Below are 20,993 nucleotides of genomic sequence, written 5' to 3' on the forward strand. Positions count from 1 at the left end.
TATGACCTCCGGAGGATGCAGCCTTCCGTTTGAGAAACGGCCAATGACTGTTTACACACAGGTTTCCTGAACACTCTCATCTTTCATTGGGTGGACAAAGAATTAGTGCCGCCCACAAATCACACCACTGGTTTGAGCCAACAGCAGTGGAAAGTATTTACACTTTTTTTTTTTTCTCAGGGAAATCAACAAATGGCTTACTTGAAGATATTTAGTATTAAGTTCGCTTTTTATTATTATTAAAATATATACACACTTCAGCTTTAAGGCTAATGACTATTGAAAATTAAAACATGAACTAATCTTCAGGTTTAGGTGGTGTTTAACTGAACACCAGACAGTAGTATTTGAATGTTGTGTTACACAGTGTTGGAAGTCAATAAATATACAACAAATGAAAGTATTACTGAAAGTAAAACGAAATAAATTATGAAAGAAAAACGATGCGTAAATGTTGTATAAAGTATTTATTGGTCACTTGTGTACAGTAAAATAGTAGAATTTGATATAAATGAGATGATTCTGGGCTCAGCCCTTTTTTCTTTGAGCCCTCCTGGAGCAAATAACCAGTCCACATCTGAACAGAACAGCATTTAACATTAAATTGGTCACATGGGTAGTAAAACATTGGATAAAAACAGAGCTCAATACAACATACATTGTGCAGACACTAAAAAGCAAAACCAGTAAAACTATTAGCAGTGCATGTGTACCATGTAACAATCTTTCAAAACCGTTTCACAATCCAAGACTTCAACTTTGGTGAAAACATATATCTTCTGTTTTCTGTCATTCACACATCTGTCCTTTAAAAGTTTGATCTCTGCAGTTCTCCCATAATAGGAGAAATGATTGTGCTTAGACAATAACACCAGATGAATTCCTTAAAAACAGGCATCATATTATTACTTCATCTAGTAATGATCATTGCAAGACATAAAAAGGAGGCACCACAATGTCTCTCCAAGTCCTTTGTTCTTATGAATCCTAATGTGCAGTTGTCTATCTAAACTAACAGTAATCATTATGTCTTAATACAATAACTGCATAAATGTAATGAACAATCATCATGACTCGAAAATTCCAGTGCAACAAAACATATTTTGTTCTTTCTTCGAAACAGCACCACATAATGGGTGTTTTTGAACAGGAGTCAGTGGGAAAACCTCTGATTATTTCTGAACAAACAGTACATTTATGCTGACTGATATAATTACAGTAAATAATTCTAATCCCTACTATAACAACTTTTTCAATACTGAGTTGTTTCTCAAAAGCATCTCCTCCAACAAACTAAGAGTACAGTACTCTTGCATTTGACACCCTATAACCACAAAATAACGTTTCAGTTTGTTCAATTAAGTATGTTTCAAATCACAGTCTCCACAGACAGAAAACAATATTTTAAGTGACACAGAAAGAAAACGGAAAAGCAAGATACTGAACTACTTAAGTACACAATAGACAGTGAACAAGTTAATAATTCAGTCTTTCACACAGGGTAATGATTGAGAAAACATCGGGTTTGCAGAAACAGATTAAATCACTTACACACAGTTCAAGCACCAAATCCTGATTTAATGTTATATAATCACTTATAATTCTTAACATTCTGCTTTACATTTTTAGTGAACCTACTACAGCTTAAAACTCAAAATGAAGCTACTCAGATGGTAACAGTTTTAAGTAGCATCCTGGTGCTTTATGAATCTTATTAAATTCATTTTTTAGGTTTTGTATAGACTGGAATGATTTGTAAATAATAACAATATTGATAGACACTAACAATATAGTTAATTCATTCATCACTATTTGGCAGCATAATGCAATATCTATATATATTAATCGCTTCTCATTTGGGTTATGCAACCTAAAAAGCTACAGGCATGTGTACACCTCTAAAAATACATAATTAGATAAAATGCTTCTGACTTGAAGCTTTAAAAAAAAAAAAAAAGTCCATAAGGCTCCAATATAACTTTAGGAAAAATGTTCCAAAAAAAAAAGAGAAGGAATCAATTTCAAATAGGTCAAAAAAGACAAAACCCTGAAAATGTAATGTATTAGTACAGGAAAAATAAAGAGCTATGTAGGGAACTGCGGTGTTTGAGCTGGCAAACATGAGGTCTGTTAGTTTGGTCAATCACATTAGCTATGCCACTTCATCTGTACAACTATTATTATTTATATAAACACTGTGGGCCCTGTTTATGCCTTTCATATGACATTACGTGATACGAAATCAAATGACAAAAATGCCTGAACACTTTAAAAAAAAAAATCAGTAGTTTCTAACAGAATCTGAGATCTTGTTCATAAATGTAAAAGGTTTACAAATCAAGTCACTTTGTAAAAACTATAAACCAGCAATTCTACTGTAAATTCAGCGGAATGTTGATCATTCACTTCATATATGTCACTTCATATTAAATTACATATCAAAGTAAACAGCATATAAATAAAAGTACCACAGAATATCTCCAGCAGCAATGGCTCAAATATTGATCAAAGGCCATGATGTTAATCTTGGGGAAAAATAAAAACAATGTCATGTTGAACAGACAGAATCAAGACAAAAGCAAGACTGTGTTCCAGCTTATTTCAGGATAAAAACTCTTTCTCCAGTTCAAAGACAGACGGTCGACTTGGTGTGCTCTGTATTCGACAGAGGGGAACCGTGCAGTCTCGTTTTTGACCCTCTGTGTCCATATCCAGCAAAGAGCAGCCCATTTTGACCTCTGAGGGGAGGACCATGTCCAAGTTTTGGGCACTCTTCTCCCCAGAGTAGTGCCCGAGAGAATAGCTCTTATTGCGGCTCTTTAGAAGACCCCAGGAGTGAGGTTTGCTTCTTAGGGAAAGCGGCCTGGGTCTAGATGCTGATTCCCTGGAGGCTTGCTTCTCCTGAGCAGGCTCTCTGTCAGCCTTCTTTTTCAAGGAAGTGGTGGAGAAATCAGCTGGACTAGCCTGGGAGTTACTGCTGCCGTTAACTTAAGCAAACAAAGTAACATCATTAATAAGCAATATCTGAAAACAAAACTTCACTGTTATGGGCTAATGTAGTAATGAGCAGAGTAAAACCTCTACTTTTTTGTAATTCCATAAATCAACAATCTAAATAAAATGCACTAAAGATGCACAAAATATTGCTAATCAGCTGATATTTTTTTTTTAATTATCTTTTTCTGCCTGTATTGAGTTTATGTCACATGCTCATTTCAAACTATTTTACATTTAGAAAATTTAGATTATATATATTTTTTTATAGATAAAATATACAATCCATCATTTTAAATGCTACAAGTGAACAACATTATAATGTAAAATATGAAAACAGCAAAGTTATGTATTAGGTGCATTTGATGTATTAGATGACAGCAAAGGTAGTCTAAAATGTAAAAATGTGTGTTTGTCAGCTAATATTAGATATTTAAAAAAAAAAAAAAAAAAGTATCTGTATTGGCCGAAATTGTGTTTCATTTTTTTATTTAGATTACCTTTGCTATCATCTAATAAAAACACTAATGATATAAAAACATTTATCATATTTCATAGTTTAAATTATAATGCTGTGAGGTCTATATTCGCTTGTAGCATTTAAAATGATCTGATTTTTTTTTTTTTTAACATTATTTTGACAAAATGGTATAACATTTTAATATGGGCCATTTATCAGTTATAAGAGAAAATTATAATATTGTGATCATTCCTAAAATAATAACATATGACTTACTGGTCTGACACACAGCAGGGCTGGACTTCTTTCTCCTAAGCCGAGAGTTGGATCCAGAAGGATGATCTTGTAGAGGGGCTGAGGGAAGAACATCATTAGTGCCTGTATCCTGATGTGTCTGGGAATTGCTAGCTGGAGTCTCGTTCACTAGGTTATACCCAGACCCCTCGAAATCTGACTGCAGGAGGCACTTGGTGGAGTTGCACTCAGAAATCGATGACATGGCGAGTAGATTTATGGGTCCTGGGCTAACCTCATCCTTGCGTGAGCGGCCACCGGGGGGGCTGGTGCTGCGGCGGAAGCGAGTGGCACGCTGAAACAGGCCCTCTCGTTTTTTCTTCTCCTCACGTGGCTCTGGTTCCTCATTAGCAGAACCCTTACAAACCTCCCGCAGGTCGAAGCCGAAGGCGACAGATGCCAGGATGGAGGCACAGCCGAAGAGAACAGCGTCTGTGCGCCGGCGTGTGGTGGTGCGCTTCAGGCTGTTGGTGGGGGTGTGCTGCGGTGTGGTGCTGGTGGAACTGGTGGAGGTTGTTGGGTCCTCCTGGCTCTCACCTCCACCAGCCGGCCCCTGGCTCTCCCCCTGTTCATCTTTCCACAGAGGTAGATCAATATACACCTGGTTGGGGAACTTGAGTTGCTTTGGTTTGTTGTCAGATCCATCAGCAGAGCATACTTCATCTTTATTGGTTCCTGGGAAAACAACATAAAACAAGCTAATACAATTAACAGTTAAAGTTTGAGGGCAGTGAGTTTTTATTAAATAAATAAATACTTTTATTCAGCAAAAAGTTATGTGAAAAAAAAAAAAAAAAATCTGTTTTCACAAATTTCATAAAAAGCAGCACAACACTGATAATAATAATAAAATGTTTATTGAGTGCCAAATCAGCATATTGCACTGAAGACTGGTGTAATGACTGCTGAAAATTCAGCTTCGCCATCAGGAATAATTTGCATTTGAAATAGTATTTCACAATATTACTGTTTTACTACGTTTTTGATTAAATAAATGTAGCCTTGAGGAGGACAAAAAGGGTTAAAATGGTTTTACACTTCAAATAAAAAAGATGAATAAAAACATGAAAAGACTGCTGTGAACAAGCAATTTGGAAACAAGATTAGACTGAAACTAATAGAATCTAAAAAAAGTGCAGATTTATCATTTGTGCAGATTTTAGTAGTTAAATCAATTCACCACAATACAGCAGAACACTGCACATAAATGGGTGCCGTGTCACAGAGGCTGCTTGTGAAATCTCCTACACCCTTAAACGGGGCACTATTTGAGGGGACAGCTGCTCGCAGTGGTGTCCGAAAATATAGAGGATTGTTATCGAGTGCACTCATTCAATCCCATAATTCACCACAATAACGAGTGTACAACCAATGTACACTCAACGACTAGGGAACACTGAAAATGCACTGTGAGGGTTGTGCTGAATGAATTCCAGCGCCTCACCTGAAGATGGCGCCTGCAGCTGAATTATTCATCCATTTTCCAAACCACTGGTCCAATGTGGGTACAGTGTAATATGGTACAGGTACAAATGTACTTTTACTTAAGAATTAAATGGTTTAATTAAGGTTTATACATGCTAGTTTCCATGACAGAGTTCAAGATAAATCTCTGCTACTCCTTGAGCAGCCAGTTTGGTAACTTTCAAATGATTATTAAACAGCAAGTACAAATTATGCAGAAGCAGCAGCCCTTCCGGTGAACTCGGCATCTGAATTTGCTCACTCATTTTCATTCACACCTTTAACAGGGAATAGTGAATGGGGGTATGGGGGGCGATTTCAAACACAGCAGGTGATTACGGTAATGTTCTTTGTAACATGATTCAAAAATACAACAAACCGTGATGAAAATTGAGTACATGGAAAGAGTAAGATGAGTCTTCTTTACATACCCTGCTCTGCAAATAATGCGGCTAGTGGAACAGATTTCTGGGACTTCATAAGACTAGTGGACCAGGGACTGCTTCCATCCGAGAGAGGTCGAACTCTGAAGACAAAATGACAGTGACACCCACAATTTTATTACTCATAAGAACACATCTGATTTACTGAAGCATTAAAAAGGTAACATGCATTACACATTTGAATCACACACAAAAAACAAGATTTTTTGTGTCTTTGCTTCAAAAAAAAAAAAAAAAAAAAAAAAAAAAAAAAGAACAAACAAAACCATGAACCATTCTAACCTTTCAGCACAATTTCCTCTTTCCTTGGTCTGCACAGAGCTTGGCCCCCATGTGCGGCCCTTCTTCTTAAACCCTTTCTTAACATCTTCAAACTCCTCAGGTTTGTAATTTGTGCTTCGACCCCATGTCCTGTTGCTCTCGTCCAGGGTCACTAGAGATGAAGATACAAAGAATTTGAAACAGAACTGCTAATATTAACAGAAACTTTCTTAACCGACAGTCCCAACATCTGTCACACCATAGAATGAGATTCAATATATTAGTTCTTAACAGCAGAGCAGAAACAAGCTTTATTTAGTGAATAAAGGCAACCTCCACCACCTAGCAACACGGAGATGGAATTATCACTTGTGAACAAGTGTTAGATCATTGCAATCATTCTCAAAAATGGTTATTGGAGCTTCAGGAAGATCACTGGTTTGACCTTAAACTATTAAAGCAGCAGCTCAAGGTCTACCAAAATGTACTTGATCCCCAAAGGCAATCGAAGCAAACTCATTATAAACCATTAAAACTTCAAAAGCATCAAGCAATGTGTTATGAGAATCATTCGTATCCCAAAGTCATCAAAACAAACAGAGATGCTGTGAAGCCAGAGCAGTAGTGATCAGGAATCACACCAACACACAGTTAGATGGGGTGGCTTTGTCTCACAGGACCACAGTGTCCTTGCCTTTCTTCCTAAACCCGCTAGGAGGTTTACACTCGCTTGTGATATCCACATCCTGGTGATACACAAACATACTGCCCCTTCGGCTAGTGTCACTTGGGTGGCTCACTGATGGGAAGAAAATATGTTACAAATGTGTGACAGACATAGGATTCAGACCGGCAATGACCTGGATGGGTCTTTTGTTGTATTGAAATTGGCAAACATTTAAACAGAGAAGGGCTAAGGGTCAATCCTGATATTAGTTTACGACAATGATGTATGTTTGAATTTCAGTTTCTTGTAGGAAGATAAATGATGGAACTTCCCTTTAAAATAAAGAACAAAATGTTAAACTTCTAAACCTATTGCAAACAGCGATATATCTGATGCTTTTTTAACCAAAAATATTGAAAAACTTGATCGATTGTAAAATATCAATTTAGCAGATGCTGTATGATTGTGTAAAACAGTAGGTGCTTACACTGAATGGCTCTGAGGCGAGGGATCAGTGTAGGGCTGCTGGGAGGGCTGGAGTTGGTGCTGTTGAGGCTTCTTCTCTTATCCATAGTCGGAGAGGCCTGAACTGTGATTTTATGCTGAAAATCTGTTGAACACAAATAAGGTTATGCCTTAGTAGTATTTAAATCACTTTTAACATTGCTACTTCAACCACAAACTTCAGCCACATAAATGTAAATGTATAAAGAAAATCTATAAACAGTCATGATAAACAATTTATTGAGAGACATTAAGGTAATATTCACGCTACACTACAAATTCATACAGCTCTAACCTGAGGGTAAGCTGATGCGGTTGCCATCTTTGAGCTTGAGGCGGCTGCGTTTGAACTTGCCCTTTCGTTTCTTAACATTGGGCTTGTCCTTGTTGAGTTGGAATATGAGGATGTTGAGCTCACGCTCAAGCACATTAATTTCCCGCTCAGCCAGCTGCTGTTCCCTTCTCTTCAACAGCTCTTCATGAGACTTCTGCTGAAGGGCTGCTCGCGTCAACTCCTCCTCACGAGAACGGAGCTCCTGTTGGTGTGAAGAACATTTGTGATCAAGTACATTTGGTAAAGAATTTGTAAACAGTTAATCTAATCACGACATGATGGTTGGGAATAATGACAGAATTTCTTTTTTCGATTTAACAATTCTTTGAAATTCTGACCAAACAAACTATGGCCAAGTTTTCTGATATACTGAACCACTGCCTAGGGAAGCAAAATTGAACAGTTCTCATGTTTATGACTCCACTGTCTGCAAGAGAAGAAAAAAAAAAAAAAAAAAAATCAAATGGTATGAATGGCAGTTTCACTTCCTTTGGCCTTGGAGGACACAGCTCAGATTCCTCTCTGCCTTAAACAGCTCATTTCAGATCAGTCGTCTTTTCTTGGTTTTACCCTTGAGCACCACAAATATACTATAATGTGAGACCTGCGAGTGAGTTATTCACACAACAACGGCACCATACAGTAAATAAATACTTAAAAACTGCTTGTTTTCTCGTTCTCTACATTTCACTTTTGCTCTGGCTTACACTTTAAAATTGAATATGGCAATGGAAATCTGCCTTTAGGTTAAAAGAATCAATCACCTTTACGATGGAATAAGTTTACTTCTCCAAATCTTTTGAACAGAATAATCCACATGTATAAAACTTGCAGGCAGAATTGTTAAGCATTAATCAAAACAGTTTTCCGGCCACATGGAGTAAAGCCGTTTGGCCTAATCTCTTATGAATAACTTCTGTAAGAAGCTTTGGGGCAGTCTGCCAAGAAACACACTTGGGCAGATGATTTTGACAATTCATTAATGAATGAACAATTTGTTTATTTACTAGTGAGGAAAAGACTTACGCTTCACGTAACAAGGACAATATTTATGGGAGAAGGCTTTACTTACACCAGTGGAATAATTCACTGATCAAGAATGTACGTGGAACATAATGTCAGAGTTTCTACATGAAGTTTTAGCTGACTTGCAGGAAAGGGCATTCTTGATCAACCAACGGCAAATCCTTTTCAACACAGCAAGCTGCTAGGACTGGAAGCAGCTTATCCTATTAACTTTATCGAACACTTAAGGCCATTTCATTGGTAATAGATGGCTTTAAGAGGATAAGTTCAACTAAATACAGCTACCCTGTTCAAATCTGTAACCCTGAAAACAAAATAGGTCCACTGCCTCATTACTAAACATGTCTTTGGCACATAAATCAAAACTATTCAGTCCATGTAAAACAAGCTCAGAAATAGACAAGCCAACAAAATCTTGATCAACTGACCTTTTCTTTAGTACGTAGCTCATCAAACATCTCTTGGATCTCCACTCTCCAGTCCTCCTGCATTGAGTGGAAGGAGTCCTGTGGCATGGTGGCCATCACAGCCTCCTCTATGGCCGTCAGCTGCTCTAAGATGGAAGCAAAGGACGGACGGATGTGGGGATCCTGCTCCCAGCATTCTAGAAGTACAAAATGTTAGAATCCTATTGGTTATCATTACAAACACCTTTCATTGCTGATTGCAGTGGGACTTGTTCACACTCAAGCCCTGTTCATGCCACCAGCGACACACAGTAACATGATCCTTTTCATATCAATAGAGAGCTGCCGATTTGAGAAATGTTTAACTTTACGCAAATGAAGAGCATCTTTTGGGAACAACAACCAATAGAAATGAAGGCTGTGTCAGTGGAGCTCAGATCGTCCATCTCAAGTGCAAGCAAGACAGGACAGAATGTGGCGATTTCACTGTTCTATATGATTTGATTTGTCTGTAAAAACATACATGGATATAATAAAATAATATGTGGAACTGTCTGCGGTCCGATTCAGCCAATGATTATATGATGCATTGCAATGAGCTGTTTAGCATTGATGCAGTTTGTGGTAGAACAGTTTCCTTTGCATAATGTTCATTATCAGAGACAAACTGGTCATTTTTCAAAATCAAATGAGAATTTTTGGCAGTAGGAGCCAGTTTAAACTGTATTTTAATTGATCGTTCATCTGGGTAATGATTTAATGAACTAGCACTAAAGAAGTAACAAAAGTTACTTCTTTAGCGCCAAGAAAATACCTAGTCAAATTAGAATATCTTAGTTTTACCATCAACATACATCATCTATGATATGCAGTCTATCAATAACTTTAGAGTGACAGCACTCACTAAGAACACCCAGAAGCAACTTAAAGTACAAAGACACCCTAGAGGTGTGAACAGTGCATCAGCGCTCAAACGTTAAAAAATGTCATGCAACAATAACAACATATAGTGAACCACTGGATAAACAAATGAGCACCATCAGTGAACTACTAACAGACCTACCCTCCATGAGCTTGGCAAAAGGCTCGGGACAGGTAGATGGAATGGGAAGGGTTAATTTGTTGACAGCCACTCCATAGGCAACTGCCAAACCATCGATGCCACGGTAAGGAACCTCTCCAGTCAGTAATTCCCAAAGGAGGACTCCATAGCTGGAGAGAGAACAGAATACATTAGGGAGGTGTCAGTGTAGTATGGATTGGTACTAATCACACCAATGGGCTGAATGAACAGTGCTTATGCACAATACTAACAAGAATTGGGAAAAACAATGTTTAGCAATGTCAGGAAAGAAAGAAGAGAGAAGTGAAACCAATCATGTGTTGGCATACAGTAAGCAATGTTTGACCAAAGTGGCATGAGAATGTTTGGAAAAAGATGAGTCTTCACATTCAGCTTTCACAAACAAGGTAAAAGGGCAGCTGGATCACCACCAAAACACTGTTCTAATTCAAACTGACCTAACATTTCTGAGAACCTAAAAACAAAATCAGCCACTACATATTGCATATAAGCTGTGTTCCAAAACCTACCCGCCTACATGGGGAGTTTCCTTTTAATGCGGTATTTGAATTGAAACTGATTATTTTAAGAGACTGATTTGGAACACTTCCAATACAGCTTGGAGCTGGCAAGCTAAATACACAATTCTCTAATGTGTGTGTATCATGGCACACAAACATTGGGTAAAATTACATCAGTACGTAATTCATTAAAAACAATAAATATTTTAAAACAGCTAAACAGATGTGTCATAGAAGGATAATTACCCTGCTTGCATTTTGAAAAGCTGGTAGTGCGTCTATGATGCTAGAGTGAGTGTGTCTAACCTCAAGTAACTAATTCACTATAATAACAGGCTTTGTGCTCAACATTGCAATTAAGTTAAAATAACAGCTTACCTCCAGACATCACTCCCTTTGGAAAACAGAGAGGACTTGATGACCTCAGGAGCCATCCAGGAATAAGTGCCAGCTGCACTCATTTTGGTCGTTTTGTGCCACTCACGGGCCAGGCCAAAGTCAGTAATCTTCAGGTTTTTTCGACCAATGTCATCATTCTCAATTTTTTCAAGTAATAAAACTAAAAAAAAAAAAAAAAATAAAAAAAAAAAAGAGAAAAGAATTGTTTCAGTTATTTGTACCATATTAGTTATAAATGAATTGTAAAAGTCTGCAGTGAAAAAATACACTGAAATAAGACAAAAAAAAAATAGAAGTGACTGGGCCGTTCAGATCAGTATAATGGGAATGTTTTCTACACGTGAGCCTTAGCCTTTGAGCATTTATGTCAACGAATAACAATACAAGAATGCTAAGAGGATGCTCATATTTCCACTCTTTTATCATGAAGCGGAATCTTCAAGAACAGAGGTCGACAAGAAGAACTCTAAGAGACATACATGTCTGTCTAGTTTACAATACAGTCTCGTACCAAATGACAAACAACATGAGAATGTAGGCCAGCTCGCTTTGAAGTGAGGAACATCCTGAGGTCCGGAGTAGTATTGTTGCTCACCAGTTCTGTCCTTGACAATTATCCAACTTGAGACCTTTATCAACATCAGTATGTAATAAATAGTGTTGATAACTACATGTCTGATTAATCTGACCTTGACTCCCTTTCCATCATGACCTGAGGGGGTAACTAAGTATTCTTATTTGTTGACATTTCATTAAACATGTTCTAACTTCTCTAGCCTTTCCCAACGTACAGTGGCGAGGACTGGCCTTGACTACACTCCCAGTTTATCCACTTGTTACAAAGTAAGATATTTAGTATAACTGTCTTGCATTTTTATTATAACATTTTCACCCGTTCAGTTATCTGAAATAATGTTTATTTAGGAAATAAGCCAGAGGAAGCCATCTAATCGGAGTTAAATCAATTTTCACAATGAGGATTTTAGTTCCTTTACAATTATCTTAATTTCCTTTAAAAATATAAACATGCTGGACACTGCAAATAAAAAGAATCAGACAGTGTCTTTTAAAAGATAAAAGACATGCATGTTAGAAAATTCTCATGTTAAACTCACAAATCTTTCATTTTGGGACAAACATGAAGATTGGAATTCCATTTCGAACAGGTTTCACCAGTTTTGATGCTTTCAGGTTAATCTCAGCTGTTGGTTTCTATGCACTTTTAGGTTTCTTTTCCATGAAGTAACAACACAAGAGTAAACAACTGTTTAAAATGTAATGAAATGACTCTACACACCCACAACCTATTACACATTCAGTAACATTTCAGTAAACCAGTTGGTTGGATATGAATGCGGTCTTATTACTAAAGAAGATCCACTTTTTCTGTGAACCTGAAACAAACAAAAAAAAATATATAAAAATGTATATAAATAAATAAAAATTAAAAACTTCTAAAACTAATAGTGCTTCAAAACAATCCTGCTCTGATTTGCCTCCACTTTTCTTACAAGTCTTTTCTTTGCTCAGATTTCTATGGTGTTCGTTTTATGGGGCAGAAAATCATCTTTAGATCATGAGACAATAACCATTGCCTGTAGTATGTTCGCCACGGTCCCTCTCAATCCCTCCAACAAGGCCATTGTTCTCTACACTGTCAGTCAGAGAGAGAGAGAGAGAGAGAGAGAGAGAGAGAGAGAGAGAGAGAGAGAGAGAGAGAGAGAGAGAGAGAGAGAGAGAGAGAGAGAGAGAGAGAGAGAGTGTGTGTGTGTGTGTGTTTTGGAGAGCACACATGCTTGAGATTCCTTAACGTTTCACTTCGTGTGCCTGAAATTACAAAACTGAGTTTTGAAGTGTGGCACAGTGCCGAGTTTCACAGGGGCTGCTGGCTACAGTTCTGCAATATTCTTTACCCCCAATCAGGGGAAGCTCCCTGTCTTGGAGAGAAAACAGCAGCCATTGAGGAGATTAAAAATAATGAAAATAAGCCTTTCAGGCCCAGGAGTCGGTGCATTCTCGGGTTGGCAGTCACCTAGCAACCAGTGCTTGACCATTCCATTGTGCAAACTTATGTTAAGCTTTTGCCCCCTCGTTAGCGACATTCCTTTGAGTGAGGTATTAAAAGATTAGGGCACAAAAACATCATTTCACTCACTATTTGCTATATCTTAAAGATAATCATTGATCAGATAAGCAAGAATGGGCACAAAGCAAATCTGATTTAATTTCTTACTTTTTGAGAGACTACTATTTGACTCTGCTGTTTGTGCCTCCCTAAAAATGTACCCTCTACCTTTAACCTGCTAAACAATGTACTGCAACCTGAATGGGCAAAGAGTTCCCCTTAAGAACACAGCAGAAAGGGTCTGGCTCATGATGGGTGGGTGTCTTGAGTGCAACACTGAGCAAACACACGTTATTTTTTCAATTAAGGTCAGCAAGCTTCCAGTGTTGTTTGTCACAATCCTGTGGAGAGATGAACAAACTGAGTTGCGTTAACAGTAGCACTGCCATGTTGAACGGGGGCAGGGTGCCACATTGCGTCTATTGTTGATAGTGGAATGCAGTCTATTTTATTGTTCTGTATATACGATGCTAATTTAACAGAGAATGATAGAGTAATAATAATGATACGTAGCGCATTTGCATACCGAAATCAACTACACTACTGTTCAAAATGTTTTGGGGGTTTTTGGTTGTTTTTTTGAAGCAATGATATATTAAATTAATCAAACATGACTGTAAAGACACTTACAGTCATGGCCAAAAATATCGGAACCCTTGGTAAATATGATAAAAGAAGGCTGTGAAAATTAATCTGCATTGTTAATCCTTTTGATCTTTTATTTAAAAAACAAAACAAAATCTAACCTTTCATTGGATGATAAGAATTTAAAATGGGGAAATATTTTGAAATAAATGTTTTTCTCAAATACACGTTGGACACAATTATTGGCACCCCTAGAAATTCTTATGAGTAAAATATCTCTGAAGTATATTCCCATTCATATTCACAATTATGAGCACTCCAGGGTGATTAGGAACATGAAATTATCCAGTCATGGCTTCCTGTTTCACAGAAATATAAATAGGAGGGAAAACAAAGCCCAAATTCCCTTAATCATCCATCAAAATGAGAAAAACCAAAGAATATATTTCTGATGTGCAGCAAAAGATAATTGAGCTTCACAAATCAGTGAAGTGGCTTTAAGAAAAGAGCTAGAGCAATGAAAATTCCCATTTCCACCATCAGGGCAATAATTAAGAATTTCCAATCAACATAAAATGTTACAAAACTGCCTGGAAGAGGACATGTGTCTATATCGTCCTAATGCACAGTAAGAAGGAGAGTTTGAGTGGCTAAAGACTCTCCAAGGACCACAGCTGGAGAATTGCAGAAAATAGTTGAGTCTTGGGGTCAGAAAACCTTTATAAAAAAAAAAAAATTCTCCTCGCTCATCCAAAAACAAACTCCAGCATATTCAGTTATCAGACACGACAGGAATTCAAATGGGACTGGCTTCTATGGTCAGATGAAACTAAAAAAAAAAAAAGAGCTTTTTAGCAGCAAACACTCAAGATGGGTACAATGAAATATACTGCTGTATTTTTGATGTTGTGGGCCTATATTTCTGCTGGAGGTCCTGGACATCTTGTTTAGACACATGGCATCAATGATTCTATCAAATACCAACAAATAAAAAATCAATAAGTGACTGACTCTGTTAGAAATCTTATAATGGGCCATGTTTGGGTCTTCCAACCGTACAATAATCCAAACACAAACCTCAAAAACAACAAAAATGGGTCACTGAGCACAAAACCAAGCTTCTGCTATGGCCACTCCAGTCCACTGACCTGAACCCTGTAGAAAATTAGTGGGATTAGGAGTGTGCGATATGACGATTTTTGATCATTTTTATCATCCACGATCTGCTTTTGGAGAAATATCGTAGTATCGTGCTACAGCGCACATTCTATCAATTACAGTTCTGGGGCCTCCATATCAGTAATACTGTACAACACCACACACATTCACATCAGTGTTAACTCAGCGGTAGTTACTCTCACGGGACACTGCACTTATTAGCAATCACAAAAGTACATTATTTACGTGCGTTTTAAAGCCTTGCCGGTTAAACGTTTCATTCACGCGCTGGTCTGACGTGTGCTTTTACTGAGCCTGTACACCTGAAGCACGCGCGCTAAAAAGCCTGTCTAACAACGCCTTATTACTGAACTAAGTTACCATTTGCGCTAATACTGTCAAAACACACAAGGTTTATGTATAGACTCAGTTGGTTATGTCTAAAATGAAGGTAAACAGTTCAGACAAACGGATGCGAGCCTGTATATTAGATGCGTGCAGGTGTTAAAGGGACAGAACTAAACATGCTGCTGACTGTCATTAAAGGGATAGTTCACCCTAAAATTTAATTTCTGTCATTATTACCAAACAGCTGCTGGTCCACATTGATTTTGAAAGAAGGAAAAAGATACTATGGAAGTCACTGTGGACCAGCAACTGTTTGGTTACCCACATTCTTCAAAACAGCATTTATGTTCAGCAGAAGAAAGAAACTCATTTAGGTTTAAAACTAATTTTGAGTGAGTAAATGATGGTATAAATATAACACACTATGACAGAATCGACAGACGACAAAATTTTTATTCTTTAATGTTAAAAAAAAAAAAAAAAAAAAGCAAACAAAAAAACTCTCTACTCTTGACAGAAAAAAATAAATACAGCTGCTTTAATAGGAATCAATATATATAGTGTTTTATTTTTATATTTGTTCATTCAGTTTCTTGAATGCTCCTGCTAAATATGCCTATTGTACCTGAAAATAAAGCACTGTTTGTTTTATTTGTATATTATGTGTATTTGTATTTGTATCTTTGTTCTTATTTTTAATAACAAAGATAAAATGACAAAGATTTTTATCTTCGTCCACTTTGGCCTAAATATCCACCATTCTTTTTTATATTTTGTTACCTTGAAAGGCTTTGTCTTTATAATAGGGAAATTATTTTGGCTGCACTCACACACAAAATAGTAAAACCAACATGACAAAGAATCGTGATAAAATCATGAAATTGTGATATTTCTAAAAAAAAAATCGTGATATGATATTTTTGCCATATCGCCCACCCCTAAGTGGGGTGAACTGAAGAGAAGCACCACCAACATGGAGCTGGGAATCTAAAGGGTCAGGAGTGATTCTGGATGAAGGAATAGTCTCTGATCTCTTGTCAGGTGTTCTCTAACCTCATCAGGCATTATAGGAGAAAACTTAGAGCTGTTAAACTGGCAAATGGAGGTTTCAAAAAGTATTGAATAAAAGGGTGCCGTTAATTGTGGCCAATGTGTAAATTCAGCTGCTGAATAGATTTACATTATCAGGTCAACTAGCTGATCAAATTTGTACAGAAAGACTATTTGAGTTTACAGATTTTTGTGAGGCTTAGTCAGACAAGTTACTTAACTTTAAACAACATCTGAAATGCCTCTTTTAGGTATTGGTTAACCAATGTATAGCATACCTGAGGCAGATAAACATTAGGGTCTTTCCCAACTCCATCTATGACTAAGAAACATGATAGGACAGTCCCATAGTCATGCGGTATCCTTTGCAGCTATAGTTTTGTTTTAGAGAAAAAGCAAATATCCCCATTTACATGAAAGAAACTCTCTTTATAAACATACGTAAAACATTAAGGTAATGCATGACAATACTCACCACTAGTCATTATGCAAAAAAGTTTTCTGAACCTTGTCAGCAGATAGGCAGTTTCTCAAAGAGTACAGCAGCTGTTCAAACTCTAACCTCTCAACTTCACAACCTGCCCAGGGTCACACTCATTCAGAAGAAATCATTCCTAGGCTTGAATATAGCTAGTGGCTTATCACTTGTTGCCTGTGCACCTCTTAAACAAGAAACCCTGCTAATGCACATGACTCGAATCCACTGTTGAAGCGCAGGTGCAGTTTTCAAACAGCCTGCTCTTTTGTCAGTAACAATTGGGGTGTGGAGAAAAAAAATGCAACATTAAATCTTCTGATGACTTTAGGGCCAACATTTACAAAGCAAGGTAATTTCACCATCTCAGTTTAGTAATTAAGCATTTTGGCCCAGATGTAGGCCAACATGTATATGATGGGGAATGAGGGTTCAATGGCCATTCAACCACAGGTTATTTTATACTAAATGTGAAAATATTTACATTTTAGTCAGTCAAAATGATTTGTATGTTAATGTTTATAACATCTTCATGCCTTATTGTCAAATTTAGCAGAGCTGGGCGAGAATACAGAATATAATATAGGCATACGGTATACTCGCATGTATCATATATGCAGTATACTGCATGTATGCGTATATACATATAGCGACTAAAAATCTCAAGCAGTTGAGATTTACTATATATAAATCGCTGTATGTGAGTGGACGATATGTATGCAGATAAAGTTGGATATTATATATCCAACTTTATATAGAGCAGTGTGATAATGCAATATTTTTTGCAATATAAATATACATTTATTCAGTTAGCAGTTGCTTTTATCTAAAGCTGTAGAAATGAGTAACAAATGATCAATTTTAGGGAGGCAATAACAAGAAATGGCAGCCATGTTTTAAACATTGTCTAGAATAGTATAAGCAAGAACAGGGAGGATTTAAGAAATAGTGTAAGCAAAGAAGTTTTTTAAATATTTAAAAACTTGCAGCTTAGGTTGTACTCTAAGATGAGCGAATGCTGAAGTTGCCAGAAGGACTTGGAAGGATCCAGTGTCTTTAACATTAACTACAAAGGCTCCATTCAATCTCAGAGCATCCATCAATTTTATAGCTTTTCTTCTGGGGTTAGATTTCACTAGCTAGTGGCTTCCTTTGAGAATCATATTGCTTTTGGATAGAAGACAGAGTCCACAGTTCCCTACGCTACGCTAAACTACACTACACACAGGTTGCATTAAATACAGTTAGATTGCCAGTATATTCCTAGATGACCCATGTTTTAAGGATGAGCACGTGGTGTTCTGTTCCCCTCCATTCGGGTCCTAACACAGGCTTATTTGGAAAAAAGGTTGATGTGCTAATGATAAGCTTTGTAAACAAACGTGTTAATTGCGAAAGGAAATACCAACGTGATAAGCTTGTGTGTGTTTCTACAGTAGAGCAAATACCTGCAATTATTGGTCAAGATAAGGAGGCATTAATGAGTGTGTGGTAACTCTCGCTTACTGTTGCTGGACTTGAGGTCTCTGTGAATAATGGGAACCACAGCCTCCTCGTGGAGATACTGCATGCCTCTGGCGATCTGGACGGCCCAGTTCACGAGGATATGAGGGGGGATCCTCCTGCCCGTCAAAGCGCGGTTCAGAGTCCCTCCTCGGGCATATTCCATCACCAGACACAGGTTAGGCTCCTCCAAACACACCCCCTCCAGTTTAATAATATTAGGATGCTGAAGCATCGAGAAAAGTTTGGCTTCTTGCTTAACACTGTCTGCAGTCGCTTTAATGTCCTCATCGGGGTCCTGTCGAGCTGCCTTCACCGCGACCTCCTGGTCGTTCCAGGTCCCCCGGTAGACTTTGCCAAACCCACCGACGCCAATGATTTCTTGTAGAACGAGTTCAGAAAACGGTATCCGAACAGGGGCGGACGGGTCACTCTCGCGAGCCCCTACCGCTCTATAAATGGCTGGTTGGTAAGTAACATAATTAGATGGGAAGATGCCCACGCGATGGTTAATTTTACCAGTCCACCAGCCTTCGTCTCCCGAGATGGCAGCATCCTTAGACAGGACCTCCACCACGTCTCCTCGCCGCAGGCTGAGCTCGTCCTCCCCGCTGGCCTCATAGTCAAACACCGCGGTCCAGAGCGAGCGGGGACACACGGGGGCAGAGTGAGCCCAAGCCCCCGAGCTGGAGGACTCCGTCCAGACATGGTCTTGGAGGCTCAGGCGCCCCTCACCGTTTGGGTAAACGGCCTGGGGAACATCCATGTCTCGGCGCCTGCAGGAGCACCATAGGGTGCCGTGATGTCAAATCAAAGTAAACTAGTCCTGTGGTCGTATTCCCCAATGACACATACACACAAAAAAGTTCCTAGGAACCCCAGCCAGGTCACTTTATATCATTAATGTTGAGTCGGTCAGGTTAAATCCGGCTTAATAGAGGTTAAGGGACGCATTGCTTTGTTTCAACGTAAGCCAGATAACCAGTCTGGGAGTGCGAAGTGCCTCTGAAGCTTGGACATCAGCATTAGCCGGAATATTTGCGACGCTAACTTTATGTTTACTTTTGAGAGTAAACGCTACATTATTGGTTTATCGATTTAAGCTCAACCAGATATACAAACGAATTTAATCTTTGTAAAAATGAAGGTAAACAACATACCTAACCGGGAAAGTTTTCAAGCCGTAAGGCTACAGGTGCAAAGTACCTGCTCATCCCAAGCGAATGAATCAAGCTAAATATACACACGATTAATTCACTACCTAATTTGAGTTACTAATTAACTTGCGTGTCTACATGTACAAATCCTCCACCTGGACAGTCTCTGGCTAGTTGAAACACTTTACACGAGCAGGCTAAAGAGCTGTGCTAACGCGTTAGCTCTCTCTCCGAAGTTCACAAACTAGTAAACTGCGGCTCCCAAAATTCCGCCGTCGCCAAGGACTCATCGCGCGCGCGCAGCAGGAAACGTTTCGCAGAGTCAGTCCAGTGCTCACTTCAATCATTCACCAGCATTACAAAAATGACGGCTTTCCCCCCCTCGCGTAGATCCAAAGACTTTTTCAGAGCAGCTTAAACTTTGCTTGGTAAAGTCTATGAGCGCACCGCCATCGCTTCTCCGCTCCTCCGACTCGACTGACCCCAGCGGAGAGAAGGAAAAGGTGGAAATGGATTGGTTACAGGAGTTCACGTGACACTCTGCGTGAGTGCAAAACAAAAGTGGGAACTGGGAACTTTTCTTTTTTTAATCTGCGGTGTTATGCTACGTCTGGAGATTTATAATGGTGTCTGATTGGATAAATAAATCTGCTTTACCCTACACTTTACAACATATAGCTTACAATATGTTAGTATGCACCCGACTGGCCTTGTTAAACAATTCTGTATTGTTTATAGGCCTATGGCCTACCTGTATACTATTACATTAATGAGATGATTTCAAATGAGAAAAATAAACAAACAAACATACCTTAAAACACACTGCAAATGCCTCATCTCATTATGATGAAGATATCAAGAGATATTTTTGTTACCTACATAATAAATAAAATAAAAAATGCAAAAATGCCACAAAAAAAAAATGCAGAATTATCAATAATTAATAATGCTTATTTTAGACATAAAATCGGCAACATGTAAAATATTTTTGGGAAACTGAAGAATGTTGTAACGCATTTAGGCTAGATATTTTATACATTTATACTTACATAATATTCACATTATACTTGTCTGCTACTAATGAAGGTTGTTAATTTTAAGTCTGGCCTCTATAATATTGTGTATATCTATATTAATTTATTGACATACTTCATGGCATCTAAAGCACATCGTTACAAAGTATCATCACAATGGATCATCTTATTCACATCCCCTTGCATAATTGTTTATAGCATATCATTCTGTACATACATATACATACACACACACACACACACACACACACACACATATATATATATATGTGTGTGTGTGTGTGTGTGTGTATTTTTATGTATTTCTTATTCACTTAATTTCTATTCACTTTATTTTTATTCACTTAATTCTGACAAAGGCATTAAATAACCATGATTGATGTATAGAGTCACATACTAGTGTTAAAAACATTATAGGCCTCTGCACTTCCCGTAATGAAGAGGTAAATATTTCAAAATTGCTGTTGTTACTGTGTAAAAAACTGCGCGGTGGTGAGGCTGATGGAGTCGAGGGAGGTGGTGAAGTTAAAACATAGACGTTTTAAATTTTGCGCACACATTTATTGCGGTAATCAATATTTTAAATTGGTCAAAATGAACTGTTATCTCTCTCAGTAAAAGTTGAAGATGCTGTCCCGCTTGTCTGGCTGCAGTTCAGCTGATTCTCCGTGGCTCGTGTTTGGACTGGCAGCGCAGGGAGGGGGCGCGTGACTCAGTGAGC

The 20,993-nt window shown here is 38.0% G+C and overlaps 1 protein-coding gene across 3 annotated transcripts; it reads right to left on the bottom strand.

Annotated features, from left to right (window-relative positions):
- Positions 1-452: 452 nt before the first annotated feature.
- map3k21 (mitogen-activated protein kinase kinase kinase 21) lies at positions 453-19,787 on the bottom strand. Of its 3 annotated transcripts, none has more exons than XM_058795835.1 (11): positions 18,085-19,787; positions 10,817-10,997; positions 9,918-10,066; positions 8,876-9,051; positions 7,383-7,623; positions 7,071-7,193; positions 6,611-6,715; positions 5,938-6,088; positions 5,644-5,738; positions 3,731-4,423; positions 453-2,987 (listed from the first exon to the last, which is right to left on the bottom strand). In XM_058795835.1, the coding sequence occupies exons 1-11, from the start codon at positions 18,845-18,847 to the stop codon at positions 2,602-2,604; spliced, it is 3,063 nt and encodes a 1,020-aa protein (XP_058651818.1). In that variant the 5' UTR covers positions 18,848-19,787; the 3' UTR covers positions 453-2,601. The 3 variants fall into 3 exon arrangements, with proteins under 3 accessions (XP_058651818.1, XP_058651820.1, XP_058651819.1); XM_058795837.1 differs by lacking the exon at positions 18,085-19,787 and adding an exon at positions 11,953-12,500; XM_058795836.1 differs by lacking the exon at positions 6,611-6,715 and having other exon boundaries at positions 18,085-19,785.
- Positions 19,788-20,993: the final 1,206 nt, after the last annotated feature.

Source organism: Onychostoma macrolepis, chromosome 13 (genome assembly GCF_012432095.1).
Source record: "Onychostoma macrolepis isolate SWU-2019 chromosome 13, ASM1243209v1, whole genome shotgun sequence".
Taxonomy (NCBI): Eukaryota; Metazoa; Chordata; class Actinopteri; order Cypriniformes; family Cyprinidae; genus Onychostoma; species Onychostoma macrolepis.